Source organism: Cimex lectularius, unplaced genomic scaffold (assembly GCF_000648675.2).
Source record: "Cimex lectularius strain Harlan isolate CLEC.00 unplaced genomic scaffold, Clec_2.1 scaffold212, whole genome shotgun sequence".
Taxonomy (NCBI): Eukaryota; Metazoa; Arthropoda; class Insecta; order Hemiptera; family Cimicidae; genus Cimex; species Cimex lectularius.
The window spans coordinates 145,615-165,745 of NW_019392965.1; the positions used below are offsets into that span (position 1 = coordinate 145,615).

The 20,131-nt window shown below is 37.1% G+C and overlaps 1 protein-coding gene across 1 annotated transcript in view; it reads right to left on the reverse strand.

Moving 5' to 3' along the window:
* Positions 1 to 20,131, reverse strand: part of LOC106664705 — a 32,862-nt gene that overhangs the window by 8,333 nt on the left and 4,398 nt on the right. The window contains exon 2 of the mRNA XM_014390648.2: positions 16,203 to 16,598. Coding sequence (XP_014246134.1) covers positions 16,203 to 16,598 — 396 coding nt within the window. The remainder of the gene's footprint in view (positions 1 to 16,202; positions 16,599 to 20,131) is intronic.

The window sequence follows — 20,131 nt, forward strand, 5'->3', positions numbered from 1 at the left end:
TATATATTAGCAGAGATCTGGCACAGTTACAAATAATATAAATATCAGAAATAAGATTTTAAATGTAATGGGGTAAATCGAATGAAAAATGAAAAAATGAGCATCATTATTTGATTTAACAAAAACAAAAAACATAGCAAACTATGTTATATATAGTTAGTGTATAAATCGACAAAGCAGTTAAATTTTAACTATATTTGCATATTTCCAACATAATTCTCGACGATTTGGTTAAATGACTTCAATCAGATAATTCGGGTAGAAAAGTTATGAGGAAAATAATTACGAGCTGTGTTACCAAGGCGTTAAGATCGGCGAGCAGTGTGAATGACCTAAGGGGGTTTAAGAATTAGGTATTCAACCCTCCATCGCTCCCCTAGCCATAGCAAATGCCAGGCTATTTTATCCGAATATCGACTCGTCTATTCGAATCAACATTTCTCCCAGGTTACACGTTTCTTCACCCGAGGTTTTAATTAATTCAAATCGATTCGAGATGCAAAACATCCTCTTTAACGTCCGGCATTCTATTTGAAGATATACTAAGTTTAGTATGCTTAGTTTAGACTTAGAACTGCTCGATCCTATTTAGAACGGATTATCGACTAATCTCCCTTTTAGGCTCTAGCTGATCGAATAGAAAAGTTGACAATTCGACAGATTTTGCCAATACGAAATATGTGCTGTTGAAGGCAAATCATCGTAAAACGTTGTCCTCCCCTTAACTTTGATTTTTCTAGCTTAGATTCTTAACATGACACATTTTTTCCGAAGTGTGTTAGTGTTCCAATCGATGCAAAAATACTTTGTCATGTCAAATGAGAATTTTTAACAATTGAAAATCAAACCATTTTGGCATTAACTAGCGTTAAATTTACTCTTTTATCGACAGAAAGTGACTCCTACATACATAATTAGTAAAAATTTGTCATTCATACGCGCGGAATAATAAAACATTACGTTTGACGCAAACGTTTCGATTTTTACTCAAGGCCTCGCTACTATGAATCACAAAATGGTAGAATAGTCGGAGGTCAATTATTTTTATTAAGAAGTCTTTATACCCACACGTGAGTATATTCAATGATAACCCTGTTTGTAGGTTATGTAATGAGAAGGATGAATCTGGCACTCAAGATCATCAAAACTGAAAGTACACTGCTACAGTGAGGGTAAAACCCATGGAACGATAGGACTATATAGATCATTGGCATCTGTAATACTGCATAAAATTCATGCCAGGGTATTCTTCGTTTGTGAAAAAAATTTCCAAATTTGATTGACAAAGTTTTCCTGTACCAGAAAAGAATAAAACCGAACCAAGGGCCGAAGTCATTTCAAGGGCTTATTAAAGACTTAAAAGCTAAAATAAATTACATGTTAGAAGGATGAACAAATTACTAAATAAGGACTAATCTCAAAAGTCACATGTTGACTACTGATAAAACGAGAATGATTACACTGCGAGTCACAAATAATTTTAAGTCCATGGATCAAACTTACAGGTTTCAGTTGGTCATTTAGTCGTTTAGTTGGTCTAACTACTAGATCAAGGATGGTCTAACTAGATCAATATTTTATGAGATACAAAAGATTTTATGGGAAAAAATTGTGAAAGTTTGAATTAACAATTAATTAAGGTTTTTAGTTGAGATAAAAAAGTCAATGGCACGAGCGGGATTCGAACCCACGATCTTCGGCTTGATACGCCACTGCTCTACCACTTGAGCTATCGTGACCTCGATCCACTCGGACACTAACTTCCCATCTCAACCCCCCCCTTTTGAATTTTCCCTCCTTTTTGCCATTTTTCATTCTTGCCGAGTGGATCGAGGTAACGATAGCTCAAGTGGTAGAGCAGCGGCGTATCTAGCCGAAGATCGTGGGTTCGAATCCCGCTCGTGCCATTAACTTTTTTTCATCTCAACTAAAAACCTTAATTAGGCGGGGGGGATCTTAGGGAATGCAATATATTTTGAATGATGGGATTTAGAGAAAAAGTGATTTTGAATTGAGGTTAAAGAGGATAATGAGTCGGAATAGATTAAGATATGATTACTTTTAGGGTTGTAGAGCTGTAAGGGATTTTTCTATTGCTAGAAGTTGCTAGAAGTCCATATTTTGTCTCAAAGGTTTTCCACGTATATTGGCTTCAGTATGGTTTCTATTCATTATACAGGTTAATCATATTGTGAGTTTATTTCCCTATATATGGCAAAAAACATATACATTTTTTAGCTAATAGAAAAAGACAGAAAACCAGCAATTTGCTGTATTTATTTGCACCGAATGGAACTGCTGCTGCAACAGAGTGCAACATCACAGAACCTAGTTTTAAGTAAAATCAATCCGCTAAAGGGGTCAGAATCTATTTTTTTGTCTCAAATCCAATACCATCCGAAGGCTGGCTTATCTCTAAACAATGTGCAGGCCAAGGTAAAGGAGTTTATCTACTTCACAATTACCGTACACGCACACCCTTTAGCATCATTCTTATGCAAGATAAATCGACTTAAAAGGTTAAAAAACCAGCACTGCTTCCTTAAGCTTTCACAAAACTTTTTATAGTATATTGGAGTTTGTATGAATAATAGAGGCATAACCCCTATTTTTCAACGTGTGCTTCATCCCATACGGTTACATTGAGTTTCGTTTTCATTTCGGAGTCAGACAAATTCCAAGGGCAACACTGTAAATCGAACGGACTACGTGACACACGAGACACTGGCCCCCATAACGATCTGGGCCACGGTGGTCCCCTGAATTTGAAAATACTGGCCATTCAATAACCAGTCTTTATAAAGAGAGGTTATCGATTCATTCCTGTTTTTGTTGCACTTTCATACTGTTATCGCTTGTTTGATCATTACTAACACACAGATTACATCTTTCGCCGTTAACGATTTTACGTAGTACAAAACGCGACCGAGGAAAAAAAACAACTAATTACTAAATAACGCAATAGCAAAACCGTAAACCCAACATCCTCACGAACATATCCCTCAGTCCACCAAAGTACATCCATCATTATATAGCATTTATTTTATTTAAATTACACAATTACTATGCCCAACTAGTACAACATAATGATAAAATGACAGTATATAACATAACGTATCTTACCTATTAGAAATATATAACAACCTAATAAAAACATAAAACGTGGGTATATTCAATAATAACCACATTTTTAGGTTATGTAATGAAGAAAAAGAACCTGCCGTCCAAGAAGCTTCACCAAAATTGACAGTCACATTGCTACAGATAGGGTACATCTCAGTGGAATAATTGGGATATACAGGGTGAATTGCTACTCGTGCTACAAACTTCTCCAGTAGATTCTTCACCCTAAAATGAACAAAAAAGTTCATATTGTCCATGGTCCGATTCTCAACCATTTCAGAGTAATTTCGCTTTTTATCGATTTTGAAAGATATCACGTCCTGGCGTCGGAAAATCGTGATATCTTTTAATCTAAACATTTCTCTGAAAATCTAATAGCACCGTTGAAATTCCCGTTAATTTTTCAATAAGAAGATGACGGTGGCAAAATGTTTGGGCTAATTTTTTGTGTTTTATTTCAGCCAGAACTACAAAAAGAGTGGAAAATTGTGTAAATCGGAAAGTGTATAAAGTAATCCAGAGTTTCTAATTTTAGTCTCAGAAGGCAGCAAATTTGAGGAAAACTACCTGATTTAATAACGCTTCCAACGCACTCGTCATTTTCTTATTTAGTGGTTGTGAGACCAAGATGTTGATGACAAAAAGAGAAAAAATGGTGGTTCAAGGATTGCTAATGTTTGAGAGTGACTTGCTACTCGTGCTACAAACTTCACCAGTAGATTCTTGACCCTAAAATGAACAAAAAAGTTCATATTGACCATGGTCCGATTCTCAACCATTTCAGAGTAATTTCGCTTTTTATCGATTTTGAAAGATATCACGTCCTGGCGTCGGAAAATCGTGATATCTTTTAATCTAAACATTTCTCTTAAAATCTATAAGCACCGTTGAAATCCCCGTTAATTTTTCAATAAGAAGATGAAGGTGGCAAAACGTTTGGGTCTTTCTTCCTTGACCTTCTAGCTGTTTGTAAACTTCTTAAGCATTACATACTAAATGGGCATTAAATTAAATTAAAAAATTTCAATGGAATTATGATTTTGATTCTCTCTAAAAATTAACGGGGATTTCAACGGTGCTTATAGATTTTAAGAGAAATGTTTAGATTAAAAGATATCACGATTTTCCGACGCCAGGACGTGATATCTTTCAAAATCGATAAAAAGCGAAATTACTCTGAAATGGTTGAGAATCGGACCATGGTCAATATGAACTTTTTTGTTCATTTTAGGGTGAAGAATCTACTGGAGAAGTTTGTAGCACGAGTAGCAATTCACCCTGTATACCGGCCACAGGCATCTAAGAAAACACCTTCGCAACATGGATATATTCAATAATAACCACATTTTTAGGTTATGCAATGAGGAAAAAGAACCTGCCCCCTTGTCTTTCTTCCTTCTCATTACATAACCTACAAACAGCGTTATCATTGAATAAACCCAAGTTTAGATGTTTTCTCAGATACTACTGGCCAGTATATAGCCTTATCAACGTAGTTTTATCCTGTATAATTTTAATATTGCTTTTGCGAGTTTTGATAAGAGATCTTGGTTAGCAGGTTCTTACTTTTCATTGCGTAACCTACAAACAGGGTCATTATTGAATATATTCATGTTATCTAGGTGTTTTCTAATCAATGATAGGGTTATATACTGGTCACTAGCCTCTTATAAAACACCAACACAACATTCAATGATAACCCCATTTTTAGGTTATGGTGAGGAGGAAGAACTTGCCACCATATTATCTTCGAATGCGAAGCAACCAAGCAAGGGTACGAAGAAAAATCAGGAAAAAGGATTGCATCAATGACGACAGGAACTAGGAAAAGTAGCAATTCCAGAAGACTGCGGTTCTTGGGAAATTCAAAACTCCCGCAGTCTATACAGGTCCATCATCATTATCACCATCATCTGTTGATAATTGGATAGTGTTTTACAATGAACTCAGGTAACTTTGTGCCTAATCAAATCATCACAGACCTCTGATAGCGTTCGTACCCGAGTGTCACAATGACCTCAAGGCCGTCTGATCCGCCTTTTTTCTGCGGGTGTCTAGGTGTGGCTCAGCGAATTGAAATGCATTCTTAAAGCGTCCAAATCCTGGTTGATCGACCACACCATGGATTAGACAAGCAAAGAAATTCCAAGAAGAATGGAATAGATAACCGAAATCCGGTTAGTCACCTGACCTAACCTGAGAATGTATTCTAGGGCAAATGTACTGGGATTGTACCATTGTTTATATTTTTCCAAGAAGAGGACATGGTACTGTGACGCCTATCTAGCACTTAAGGCTCGGAAGCTGTCTTCTACAGTAGCTTTTGTACTTGATTAAAAGTTTAAAACTAACAATTAATTTTTAACAAAGGCAGAAGGGAACAGTAAGTAGATCTGTTTAGGTCTCGGTGCAGACTCTTTTTAGCCACCTTTTCTCTCTCTTTCCGTTGGCTACATTACACACGAGGTTATCATTGAATATACCAATGTTGTTTAGGTGTTTTCTTAGATACCAGTGGCCGTGAGAAATACTTCTTTGTTTGGTGCCAATCTGAACTCACGGGATTTCCCGCTAACTTTTTACAAATTACTAAAGTTGGCGTGGCTCTGAAGCAACTTTAGGCAAGAAATGGTCAAATGATACTACACTGTATATGAAAAATTTATATTTGGCAAATATAACAATCGATAAAAGAAGAAGTGGTTGTAGATAGAAGATTTCACATTGGCGCCAAAAAAATCAGTGTTGCCAATACACGGGATGAAACATTGAAAGAAAAACACTCCACCCGCCCTGAACTCATGGGATTAGCTAAGCTTTATCAAATTTGTTTAATTCGGTGTCCCCCTGAGGCAACTCTAGGTAAAAATGGTTAAGTCCTCCTATAAGAGAGGTCTTTACCTTTTTTTTTATTAGTTTGCGTAAATGTTTAAAGAAATTAACAATGACCTTTGATTTTAGATTTTCATCCATGGTTATGTGTAAATATTCAGCACTATCGTTGTGCGAAAATCGCCCACATTCTGAGCTACTTGAATTGTCGTCGGGCGACACGCGATGAAAAGCCTGTGTTACATCGGGTCGCCGAACTCTGAACATCTTTTAAAAGAAAATATACCGTTCAAAGTAGTTTAAAAAGAGGTTTAACAACAAAGTGTTAAAGTATAAATTTAAACAACAATAACAGTTAAATTCGCAAAAGTTAATTAGCAAAAATCTATTGTTTGCGTGGAAAACGACTTTTAATTCGGATTTAATGTGTTTTTAGGTCGTTAATAGAAGCTTATTAAGCTCAGCGGGTTGCCCGAGCCAATTTCATCAAGTCTGAAACTCCAGGTGCCAAAGTGCACGAGGGCAAATCGATTGTCATTGTAGGTATGGCAGTTTCTTGGCCTATTAGGGACAAAAGGGCAGGGCATAGTCCGACCTTGGTTCCGTTTACAACCTGTGCTGTAGATGTATCTACAGCAAAAAATAAATAAATGTGATTTTATTTATCTGCAGTTAAGGATCAAATGCAGACGGATCGTCCTATTTTCCACCGACAAGTAGTCAAATCAAAAAGCATAAAAAATCGCATTATTAATTCGACTATCAATTTAGGAAAGGGAATTAAATTTCCTGTAAAAGTAAAAATTTCTATTCTTATCAATCCAGAATTTTCACGTTTTTCAATATAACATAATCCATTCAACTAGATAACCTATAATAATAATTTCGAAGAAACTTTTATCATTTTTAACCAGTGTATAAATTTGCTCTTCGTCAGTGTCTGAGAGAGAGAGAGATGGAAAGAGAAATAGAGAAAGAGACAGAATGATTGAAAGGTGAAGAAGAAAGTGAGAGACAAACAGGAAGAGGTATACAAAACATTCAAGGAGAGAAAGAGAATTTGAAACATGAGAAAAATCCTGGATTGAGACAGGATGGACAAAAGAGAAAAAGAGAGTTAAACAGAGAAAGGGAGCGAGAGATGGAAAGATAAATAGAGAAGAGACATAATGATTGAAAGGTGAAGAGAGAAAGCGAGAGATAAACAGGAAGAGGTATTCAAAAAATTCAAGGAGAGAAAGAGGATTTGAAATATGACAGAAAGCCTGGAGTGAAACAGGATGGAAAAAAGAGAAAAAGAGAGAAAGAGAACGAGAGATGGAAAGAGAAATAGAGAAAGAGACAGAGTGATTCAAAGATGGAGAGAGAAAGCGAGAGACAAACAGGAAGAGGTATTCAAAAAATTCAAGAAGAGAAAGAGAATTTGAAACTTGACAAAAAGCCTGGAATGAAACAGGATGGAAAAAAGAGAAAAAGAGAGAAAGAGAGCGAGAGATGGAAAGAGAAATAGAGAAAGAGACAGAATGATTGAAATATGAAGAGAGAAAGTGTGAGACAAACAGAAAGAGGTATACAAAAAATTCAAGGGGAGAAAGAGAATTTGAAACATGAGAAAAATCCTGGAATGAGACAGGATGGAAAAAAGAAAATAAGAGAGTTAAAGAGAGTAAGAGAGCGAAAAATGGAAAGATAAATAGAGAAAGAGACAGAGTGATTCAAAGATGGAGAGAGAACGCGAGAGACAAACAGGAAGAGGTATACAAAAAATTCAAGGAGAGAAAGAGAATTTGAAACATGAAAAAAAGGATGGAATAAGAGAGGATAGAAAAAGCGAATAAGAGAGTTAAAGAGAGAAAGAGACTGAGAAAGTGAGAGAGAGAGAGAGTGAGAGAAGCGAAGAAGAGAAAGCAAGCGCGTGAGAAGACAGACAAAAAGAGAAAAAGAGAGAGGGGAGGGGTGAGAGAGAGAGAGAGAGAGAGAGAGAGAGAGAGAGAAAGAGAGGAAGAGAGAGAGAGAGAGAGAGAGAGAGTCGAATTACAACCAAGGAAAATTTGTACAACCCTTTCTTACAGCCAGAAAAAATTGCTAACAGTATTTCAAGCTGATACCCATGCAATCCTTCACACAGGAGACAGTAAAGAAGAAAATGATATTTAAAATTGCGCATTGTGTACTTTTTTCTAGTTGACTTCTGTAAAAGACGCCCAGTATTCCTTAAATTTGGATATTTCTTTAAGTTGATGAATATTGTTGAGGAATATCGCAATTTTAGCTCTACCTTATACGGAAAGCGGGATTCAAGCTTCAAAAGTTAAATAGTGATAAGTAAAAAGGATAAATAATAAAAATATATGGGTTTGTTTAGGGAACTGCGGTTTAGTGCATCAGACTCTCGACCCGAAAACTCCGCGGACGTTGGTTCGATTCGCAGCGCCGCCATTGAAATTTCTGACCCCTTAAAAATCTAATCCTTTGTAATACAATGGCTCTCTGTACTCTCAATTGGGCAGTGAAGGGGCCAATAATTCATCACTCACTCACCCAAGACCAGGCCATAAACAATTAATTTTCTACTTATTTTTACCACATTAAAAAGAATACATATTTTCCGATCAACTTTATAAATGTGAAAGGTCAATAATTCTTGCCAACGTCGTGTTTATCTAAATCAATTCATCACGGTGAATTTTCTTTCTTTGTTTTTACAGTGGTGCACTACAGAAGTGGATAATGCAAGCTGCGGGTCAAGGGGAGTTATAATGATAGCCTGATTATCACCACAATTTCGACTCACGGCAAATGTCCATATAAACAGATAAAAACCCTTTCGTGAAAAACACGAAAGGGTTATTAGTTTATAGAGACGAAATTCATTATGTATGAAGAGTTAGAATCGCTCCGCGACAAGAAAGAAAATAAAAACTTTTTGAAATTGAACTTTTGATTAATCTTATAAGTGACTAAATCATAGAGTATTTGGAAGAAAACTCTGATAAGGTTTAAGTACATAAGTCATGACTTAATAATCATCGCATAAAACCTATAAATGGTACATTCAACAGAGAAAGTGAATTTCTCACTATTTCATGCCGTCTTATTCCAACCGAATAAATATTCAGATTTTTTGTGGGGGGAGGGGAGAACCGATGATTATGATTTATGCCCATACTGTGTAAAATGCACTTTCCCCCACAAGGATATGTAACGATGTCTCTGGTTTCCCTGAACAGATTTTGCGTCAAAAAGTCTTCGTTGTCCAAGCCTTCTCTTGACTTGTCTCCTAAGACGTGTGAGGGGTTCCATACACTCTGCGGTTTAGGTGTAGCCCTAAGTATCTGACTTAAGTGGAATGTTATTTTTGTAAACTGCGAGTATAAATGCACTTTTCTGTCCGTCATACTCTTTATTCTGCATTCTATCTACTTCTGCTGTGTTTCTCTCTCTCTCTCTCTCTCTCTCCCCCTCTCTCTTTCTCACCTCTCTCTTTCTCACTCAATCTCTCTCTGTCTCTCTCTTAGTTTGACTCTCTCTTTCCTGTTTAATGGAATGACGTGGAGGGTTCTCGGGTTGGGAAAGCGTAGAAAAGGTTTGGGCAGTAGGGTTATGATGGATGGAGAGGTTGGCGTGAACTTCAGAAGGGGGGGAAAGGAACAGTTCGTTGAATAAAGGAATGTTGTGAAGTTAGGTGAAGCTAGCGTCGTCAGCAGTTTGGCTAAGGACTAATTAGAAGAATTAGATGCGCTGGGTGCAGGACGTGTCAGCTTGGTTGTACGTAAGTGCTTAAGAGCTTATACCGTCAAGTCTTCTATACTCTTTTATTCTCTACACCTTGACCAAAAGTTTTGGTTTTATCAGAGTATTTACCTTTGGCTGTTCTGCTTGAGCGGTATCTTAAGAGCTACCGTATTCGGCCTAGTGCCTCAGAGTCACGAAGGATGTGTTCCTCTTCTTATTTAGAAGTTCGTTAAGAAAGCCGATATTATGTTCCTCAAATCATGCATGCTAGAGAAAAGTTCTTTCTCCTTCCTTTTTGAGAAATTTAAGAATATCTTAGCATACATCATACCTTGGGTTTTCGTTCACCGCACTCTCTTTTTGAAACGACTTTTCCAGATCGTTCAAGCTACTTGTGGTTCCGGCTCTTTGGGCCCTTCTTTGGCTAGTTGGTCAGCCTTTTCGTTTCCTTTTATACCTTCCTATGCTGGGAACACAAGGTAACCTTATTGTGTCTTAAGGACATTAGGCAATTTAGTCATTCCCAGATTGGTTTTGGACCTAAAAACGCATTTAGTGCCTTTATTGCTGCCTGTTTGTCCCAAATTATTTAGATCAAAACCTTCATTTTCTTCTTTCTTGATCTTGTGTGTTGGATTGCATGGACCTCAGCTTGAAATGTTCGTGGCAGTCCAAAGGATTTTGCTAACGTAATTCGGCTCCTTTAACCCTTTACCCACCCCCTGTACCATTTTTGACCATCGTTATACCATATCAGCGCCTCTTTCCTGAAACTTTTCGGTATCTTTCCTCTGCAGATCTCTGTTATCTATGACTACACGGAAGGATCTGTTAATCATTTTGTCAAGTACAGTTATAGCATATTTATTTTATCTCCTTAGATCTGGTTTTATTCTTTTGTATCTTAGGAATATGTTGGCAGTTATGTTCAGACTTTGGCCACCATATTTGAACATTGGTCTGACCCAACAACGTCATACTGGGTTTAGTAGTGGCATGGCGTATTTCCTTATGCACATGGGCCTTTGGTCAAGTGTTGTACTTCGGCCCTTAGCTGCTTAGTATAACTACTACTTCTCATACATGTATAGCTTCATATTTTGGCGTGGGTTCTAGATTTAGCTTCCTTCTTCTTGTAAAATTTATGAGAAAAGGGGTGTTTTTAGGCGTTGATATTTAAACCCATTTTTTCACAACGTAAGTAGAAATTCATTAAATTCACTAATTTCGTGGTCCGCTTGACCAATTAAATCATTACAATTAATTAAGGTTTTTAGTTGAGATGAAAAAAAGTTAATGGCACGAGCNTGAGATGGGGAGTTGATGTCCGAGTGGATCGAGGTCACGATAGCTCCGGTGGTAGAGCAGCGGCGTATCTAGCCGAAGGTCGTGGTTCGAATCCCTCTCGTGCCATTAACTTTTTTTCATCTCAACTAAAAACCTTAATTAATTGGAAGTCGAAATGATCTCCCTTCGACTGACAAAAACCAGCGTTTCCCCGAGAAGCGGTGTTGGATTGTTTGCCCACAAAGAATATAAACGATTTTTCGAAAAGTTTCGATTTTGTCGCTTTAATTGTAGGCTTGGCCGTGGCAATGAGATCGTTTTTTCTGATATGATCGATTTAGTAGCAATTCCGTCAGGCCGAAGGACGACGTTTATGTCATGCAACGTTGATTACACAGAGCCGTTCCAGTTTCCGACTGGGCCTGTCCTCTTCCGCCTTTTCAGCGTTCAAAACGCCTCCAGAAAGATCGATCCGGTAAACTTAAAGCGTGTTCAAAGCTAATGGTTGTAACACATAACCTCTGTGTACTCTGAAATTTGGATAAATTAATTCAACACGAAGATTCGTGGGATGTGAAGAGATTATCGGCCTTAGAATTTTATTTAAAAAAAAAAGGAACGAAATCTCGCCGAAACATGAGAACCACTCAAAAGCACGGCAATTTTGACCGATTAAATGAAAACTATTGAATTAATGGACATGGAATTCAAATCGATAGAGTTTCCCCTGGCATGTTTATCAAGATTATTTTTCGCAGGGGCTATTCGAGAGAATCACAGCGTTTACAACTTTTAGCGCAGAAATCTCATGAAAAACGGATTATAGACGAAAAAGGTAAAACTGAACTACGAACGATTTTCCGCCTCTTCGGGTTTAACATCAGGTAAGTTTTTCGAAAAGAGAAGATCAAAACATCCAGCTCTTTTAAAAAAATTTTCTTATTTTTTAACATCCTTTCCCTAAGGATACAAAAACAAGAATATAGCTATCATGTCATATAGTCAAGCAGCCATCAAAACACTAAGCTCAAATACCATTAGTTCAAGGATGGTGCTGAACTGCAAAATCAAATTAAATGTATTGGGTTTGCAGAATAAAGTCAGCCTCTGCTGGGTCCCAGGACACATGGGAGTAGAAGGCAATGTGAAAGCGGACACCCTGGCAAGAAAAGGGGCTGCCACACCGCTAATAGGACCTGAACCCTTCTGTGGAATAGGAACACACACTATCAACGAATACCTCACACAGAAGGATAAAAAGAAAATGAGCGAACTTTGGAATTCACTTATTGGACATATACAATCCAAGAATCTTCTAACCAACTTTGGCAAGAAAGAAATCACAGAATGTGTCAAAGGAAGCAGGAACAGACTGCGAATCCTAACAGGATTCCTGACAGGACACTGTAGATTAAATGGACATCTAAAGAAAATTGGAATAATCCAAGATGGCACATGTAGATTCTGCAAAGAAGCAGAAGAGACACCAACACACTTACTAACAAACTGCGGAGCTACACTAGCCCGCAGGAGGAAGTGTTTTGGGATGTACAATGTGACCATAGAAGAACTACAACCACTGAAACCGGGCCTATTAATCAAGTTTCTTGATGAAATAGGACTCACCGATGTGCTTTAGGCAGAGCACAGGGGATAAAATAGCTCTTAAAGGGCGCAGTATACCATACCCTGAAATATTATATCTATCTATCTATCTAACATCCTTTCCCTTGTCTTTTCAATGACATCTCCGAAATCTTTAGCCAGTAGGTTTTCCCTTTTACTATATTTTGCTACATATATGTTGTGTGAGTGTTTTCGCAATAATAACAAGCACAATAAATATTAAATAAATAGACGTAAACCTAAGACGAAGGTAACGGTTTTCAAGGAATATATAATATGTTTGATTAAGAAAATTATCTGAGACAAAAACTTAGACAATAGAACTAAAGCATGTTCTCTCTAATTTGATATTTTTATATACAGATTATCCCGTGAAGAGAATACTATTCTACAAGTAAAATGAGACTAAACAGTCCCTATTGTCCATAGTCTGATTGTAAATTGTATTCGAGATATTTGACTTTTCCAGTTACACAAAGTCATTAAGGAGACATTTCATGTCATTAAGAATACCGACCTCTTCTTGCAGAAGGAAATTGATCACGAACTTCAGGATGGGAAGGCAATTTTTGAAGAATGTACCAGAAAAACAGAGAGTCTTGAAAAAGCGAGCTCTTTGGAGAAAAAAAGCACCGAAATGATCGAACTGGAATTTTTCGAATTTCTGCTCAATTTACGCCATGAAGACAGGGCGATTCCTCTTCCATGTTGTCTGACGATGTTTCGATTTGGAAGGTTTTGACATAAAATATTATGCAAAAATCGAAAGATTTCAAAACTGTGTAAATGGTGAATCGTAAGTTCACAGGGCAATTGGTTCGAAATTTTCAAAAAGTTATTTGAACCACTCTTAAAGCTCTGAATAGTACGGGACCAGTGTCATTTTGTATAGAAAAGGTTTTAGTTTAATGTAAAACGTATGATGAACTGTTTAAAGAAAAGTATACCGAAAGGGGAAAAACCTTGGAAGAATCGATTTTATGGACAAGCTCGAATTTCCGCTCGATTTCAGCCATAAATTCAGGCGGATTTCTTCCCAGCAGCAAGTTGTTAGATTTTGAAGAATTTGGAATATCCTTTTGACACAGAATATAATGATATATAAGACAGAGTCTTAAAAAATGACGACTTGTAAGTTAAGGCAAAATAAATGATAACCCTTGATTCGAAATTTTCAAAAAATTAGTTGAACCACTTCTTGAGCTCAGAATATCACGGAGTCAGTTTCATTTGGTACAGAAATGGTTTTAGTTTAATATAAAACGCACGATGAACTGTTTAAATAAAAGTATTCCGAAAGGGGAAAAACCTTGGAAGAATCGATTTTATGGTCAAGCTCGAATTTCCGCTCGATTTCAGCCATAAATTCAGGCGGATTCCTTTCCAGTATCGAATTGTTAGACTGTGAAGAATTCGGAATTTTGTTTTGGCACCTGATTCGAAATTTTCAAAAAGTTATTTGAACCACTTCTAAAGCTCGAAATCTCATGAGACCAGTTTCATTCTGTGCAAAAGAAGTTGTAATTTTAATCTAATTAGTAAATAAATGGATACAGCTAAAAAAATTGTTAAAAATTTAGTATACATTGATGGATTGTTCGGCTTTTATATACAACCCGCTATTTTTCAGATTATTTACACTGTAAAAACAAAAATTTGATCGACGGTCTAGCTTTTGTTAAAATGTTTATCCATCGATTTTTCTGATATGGTCAGTAATTAATCCATAACAGGTAAAAACATAGTGGGAAGAAAGGATGGTCTAATGAAAGCAACTTGTTTAACTGTTAAACTTTTCCATGATTATTACCACTACCATCAGGTTTTCTTTTACAATACATTTGATTATTAAATCGTTGTTTTATAGACGATAATATTATATATTCAATAACAACTTAGTCCATGCTTATCCATTGCTCGTTAGAAGTGGTTAATTTTTTTCAATAGTTCCTGCAGATTTTCTCCGCTAGGAAGAAATCCACGTCATTAACGCTAGTAAGTACACTCAGTATCAAAATGCATAATAAAAATAACTAAATTCAATAGTTTCGTGGTCCGCTTGACCAATTAATATATTACAATTAATTAAGGTTTTTAGTTGAGATAAAAAAGGCAGTGTCACGAGCGGCGGGATTCGAACGCACGATCTTCAGCTAGATACGCGGCTGCTCTAACACTTGAGCTGTCGTGACTTCGATCCACTCGGACACCAATTTCCCCTCTCAACCCCACCTTTTGAATTTTCCCTCCTTTTTCTAGATTCTTAGATTAGATTCTCAAAGACAAATGAAATGGCCACGGAGAGCGTTAGTGAAGTATACTTCATTTTAAATCATTAAATTCACTAATTTCGTGGTTCGCTTGACCAATTAATATATTACAAGGAGGGAAAATTCAAAAGGGGGGTTGAGATGGGAAGTTAGTGTCCGAGTGGATCGAGGTCACGATAGCTCAAGTGGTAGAGCAGCGGCGTATCTAGTTGAAGATCGTGGGTTCGAATCCCGCTCGTGCCATTGACTTTTTTTATCTCAACTAAAAACCTTAATTAATTGTAATAAAAATAACATTATACAATACCACAGTATCAAATAAAACACTCAGGATCCTTCCAAAAATCAGAGCAGTGGATAAAGACTAGCTGTTGTGGACAAGATAGTGGCATCCCTACTCGCTCTCTATACAGAACCAAGGAATGTCAGCTTTCATTTATATGAAACAAATCGAGAAACTATTTCTGCACTCGTTAAACCTGGTTTTTATGGCGATTTAGCTTGAGATGGCAGGAGGTTAAGACGACCTGGTATTAGCCAATTCATCTGCTCTTTCGTTAGCGTCCAAATTTGATCGAAGCTATCTAAAACTATCGATAGCAAGGTTTCAGGTCATCACATCCAGTTTTTAACCTTCTCATTTGAACTCTAACTATCACCCATTCATAAATGCATTTTTAAATTATATACATGAAGGGTCAAATACAGTACACATTAGCGCAAATAAATAGACTCAATATCAAGATCCAACGCAAAAATAACATTTATAATGAGGTATCAAGTAGAATTCACACTTCCATATTCGCTCTCTACATATAGCCGTGAAAGACACTTTTCATTTATATGGAACACATCGAACTTGCTCTGCACTGGTCATCTAGGCGAGTTTTGACTCAAAAATACGAACGGCGTCCGCCATAGTTAAACATGGATTTTATGGCGTCTACAGTGTCATAGCGTCGTGGTATTAGCCGCTTCATCTGTTCTTTCGTTACCGTCCAAACTTGCCCTGAAGAAACAGAACTGCCTGCGTTTTGCCGAGACGTAATCACTTCGAAATATCTTTCCAACAAGAACACGACAAAGAGGTTCACCAAGAACCGTCACGGGCATGGGCAACCACCAATCATTTGGTACAGATTAGATAGCTTGAACTTGGTCTCAGGACCCAACACTGAAGATGACGAAATGCCGAAACACGTCTGACAGATCAACTCAGCGAAGATAAGCTAACCAAAATCAGACCGTACAAAGAAATTTCACAATTTAGGAAACAATATTTTGTAAAACACCATTGCATACATAGTTGGATAAAACATTTAAAATTACCTTTTGCCCTCCAAGTTTACCAGCAACTTTTCCATCTAAGACCTTGATGGAAGTTTTGACGGACTTTTTGGGCGAAGGTCGTCCCTGTTTGGCAGCGGGTTCTTCGATGGTCACGGCAGGAGGAACAATGAGCTGTGTGGCTAAAGTCTGCGCTGGTTTGTGACGAGGCGAGGGGACGATTTTCGCCCCGGGCTGTTCTTGCGCTTTGAGCGGCTCTCGCGCTTTTCCGCTTTTGTACTTTAACGCGACCGGCTTTGAAACGGCGTTCCTGATCGCTTGATTCCTCTCCCTCGGCAAAGTTTTCGACCTAGGGCCTCCTTTCGGGTGTGAATGGAACCTCTCGGGTTTGTCGTTTTTGGCGCAAGCACGGCACGGCGTCGGGACCTGATTCGTCACCTGAAACATTAAATTACCGATAGATTAAGAATAAGTAGTATAAAATGGTCATTTCTGGGACCGTCGACAACTACCCCACCCTTGTGACGTGGTGATTCAATGAGGTATATTTGCCATCAGACCCCATGAAGCTGTTAGAGAGGGGAGGCGGTCCAAGAAATGACACACACCAGAAGTGACTCGTATTTACTCTGAACCTTTAAAAGGACATGAGGATCTTTAATGTCCGTACCTAGCCTTTTGGCCGCTCTATCTCCCAGAGTATTGGGGCTCCTCCAATGTAAGAACTTCCGGATCCGCTCCGGCCGCGGTTTTGTTTAAAGTGGAATGTCTAGCCACCCCCTAGAGGAACACTGCCCTCGGAAGGAAACCGCTACGGTACCCCCCGAGCAACAGGTTCACACTAAGTTCTCGCCAGGAGCATCGCGACTAAGCCACTACGAGTCCCACTCCCATGTATCAGGGTTTGGACTTGGAACATTTTCTTCTATCCCGTAGTTCAGATGGTTATGCACCCTCCCCCGTCTATGAAGATAGGATCTGGTACCCTAACCCTCGTGCGCCTCTGATGCAGCACGCGCCGTCCGCTGACAATCCGGAGGACGACACGAATCCAGCTCGTGCTTTAGAGAGGTTGCCACCCTCCCAAGGCTACACCATTATGTTGTGCCTGGATACCCCACTTGCATCCAAGGGTTGGGAGAGGTCTCAAAGAAATATGCCGAATGACCTGGATTGAGAAAGGAAATGACCGGGGACACGAGCCTCGCCCTTTCAGATTGCACCCCCCGCCTTGGCCACACTGTACCACCCATTATCACCGTAGTTCCAAATTTAATGGGGATGGCTCCTCTGGGTGGAACAGAAGTGACCGTCCGATCCCATGGAGTGGGGTGGCGGAGATAGAGGAGGCCAGAATGACCATTTTTTACTATTAGAATAATATGGAAAAAAGTATTGTCTAGTGTTTTGACCCATCGTCCGAGTCATCCAACGGGTAATTAAACATCAAGGCCCTTTTGTGAGATATTAGCACCATCAGAGGACTGCGGTGGCCGAGTGGTTAGGGCCTGATTCTTATTCGCCACGCTAGCGGTCCTGGGTTCGAAACACAAAACCCATGGAATTTTCATGAGAATTATATGGAAAAGTGTTTGACCCTTCATATGCAACACCTCGGTACTTGAACGTTACGTACTCCTGTATGATAGGGATTACTTAAATTTTTTACTTTACTTACTAACGTATTAAACATTGGCAAGTTTGACGTAAATTCTAGTGTTTATATACAAGGAGGTAGAAATAGATTTGGGTTCATTGCGTTACACAAATGATTAAAATAAGTTATTTCTTATGTCAAAAATTGTTAGTCAGAGGAGAATTATTAAGATGAAATAAAGCTATTAACTAAAGGAAGAAAGGAGGAAATATGCAATATGCAACAAGGAGGAAGTAGAAAACTTCCACCACTTTGTAATATGATTAAAAAATATAAATAACGAGCTGTGAACAATTTATGGAATTTAATAATGAAAAGTACTGACATAAACTAGTCAAATTCATTTTTAGTAAAAACAAGCATCTCCAAGGGAAGATCCATTTACGAAATATCACACACTAATCCTAATTATGGGAGACCAACAATGGTTGGCGACTCCCCTCAATATACAGCGTATAAATGTAAAAATGTAATTAACCTCAAATTACGAGATTTACATTTCATTAATACAGGTAGTAATAAATAAATTTTAATTTATTTATTAAACCTAATTCCAGCCCTAGCTTAACTCATTTCTAATCCTCATGTACACCTTTCCTCCCAACCTCTTCCAAACATTCCTCCTCGTCGTCTAATCTTCTGAAATTCTGGACACCACTGAGCGAGTCGGGACGACATAGAAAGGAACGTTTTATGCTAAGCGCGCGCTATTTATCGTTTAGTTCAGCGTACGCTCTAGCATGGAGAATGAGTGGGAGAAATTTTTTTGTCAAAGGTTTAATCAAATTAATATATATATATATATATATATTATACGTCAATTTAACCCCTTTTAATATGAAAATTAACCCTTTGTAATTTCTCATTAACCGTTTTCCATTAAGCTATCCCTTTTTAATTTTAAATTGATCTTTTTGCCGTGAAATTAATTGCATTTAATTTTCAAATTAACCGTTTTTAACTTCAAATTGACCTCTTTTTTAATTTCAGACTAACCCTTTAAATAAAACATTTAAAAACCTAAGAGATGGTATGAAATCTAAGCACGTAAAGAAAAATTCCCAAGTTTAAAAAAATTAATAAAATAAAAAATAATTGGCTTCTTAAAAGACCTATGAAAATTAATTACAATTAAAATGATAAATTATACGAAATTAAATATAAAAATAAATAACTTCTTTTAATTGTAAAATTTTAATAAAATGGAGGGCCGCAACGGTTGAAGCGCTCATCACTGTAAGGTAAAGGTCCCGGGTTCGAATCCAGCGGCCCTGCATTCGAACTCGACATCCTTACAAATGGGTTTTTTCAAAAACACCGGCACCCTGAGGGTTTATATGACCTCTGCTGTTGCGAACCCTCGTAAAAAATAGAAAAAAAAATAAAATGGAGAGATTTGGAACCACTGCATAAAAGATTCCTATGTATTTTATACATATAAGAGCCCAATTATTTTCTATTAAAAATTTTCTAATAAAAAATATTTGTTTTATGTTTACTTTTTATATTTCTTGAATTTTAATAATAATTCATTTTCTTATGGCTTTTAAACGCCTAATTATTGTATATTTTTAAAAAGTTCTCAAATTATAAGACGAATCATTTGATTTATAATTTTAAAAGTAACTAAGTAAAATCATATGGCCGTCCAATTATTTTATTTTTATTTTTTTAAATTCTCAATTATACAGAAATTATATTTTACAAGCTTACATTTCATATCATCTCCTAAGTTTTCGTTTAATCCTTTATATAAATTAAAAAAGGGCTATTTGAAGTGGAAAAGGGTTAAGTTCAAATTAAAAAGGGTTAAAGTGACGAGAGAAAGAGTTAATGTAAGATTAAAAATGTTTGATTTCCAATTAAAAGTCGTTAATTTGAAGGAAAAAATGGTTATTACAAAACTACTTGTCCACAACAACATTTATTAGTGATTTATTAATTTTTTGTCCACATCAACATTTATTAACGATTAATTAATTTTACAGAAAATAGGTGGGAAATGTTCGGATTACTGATTTGATCGGCACTATATTAGTCTTTATACTAGGAGATTAACCCTTCCTTAGCCACAAATCATTTTATTCCCATTATCCCTTAATTGTTGTCAAACTTCCTTTCAGCTGAGTACCTCTCAAGGGGAATATTTAATAAATAACATCACCGTCAATATAGACAAACGTATTTATTGATTGTGCTTTATTTATGAGACATTTCAGAATGGATTTCATTCCATCCACACTACTAATTGGGTGTGATCAACCGGCTTACAAGTAACTCAATATCACTTGTTCATTTTTCCTTTCCTAGATAT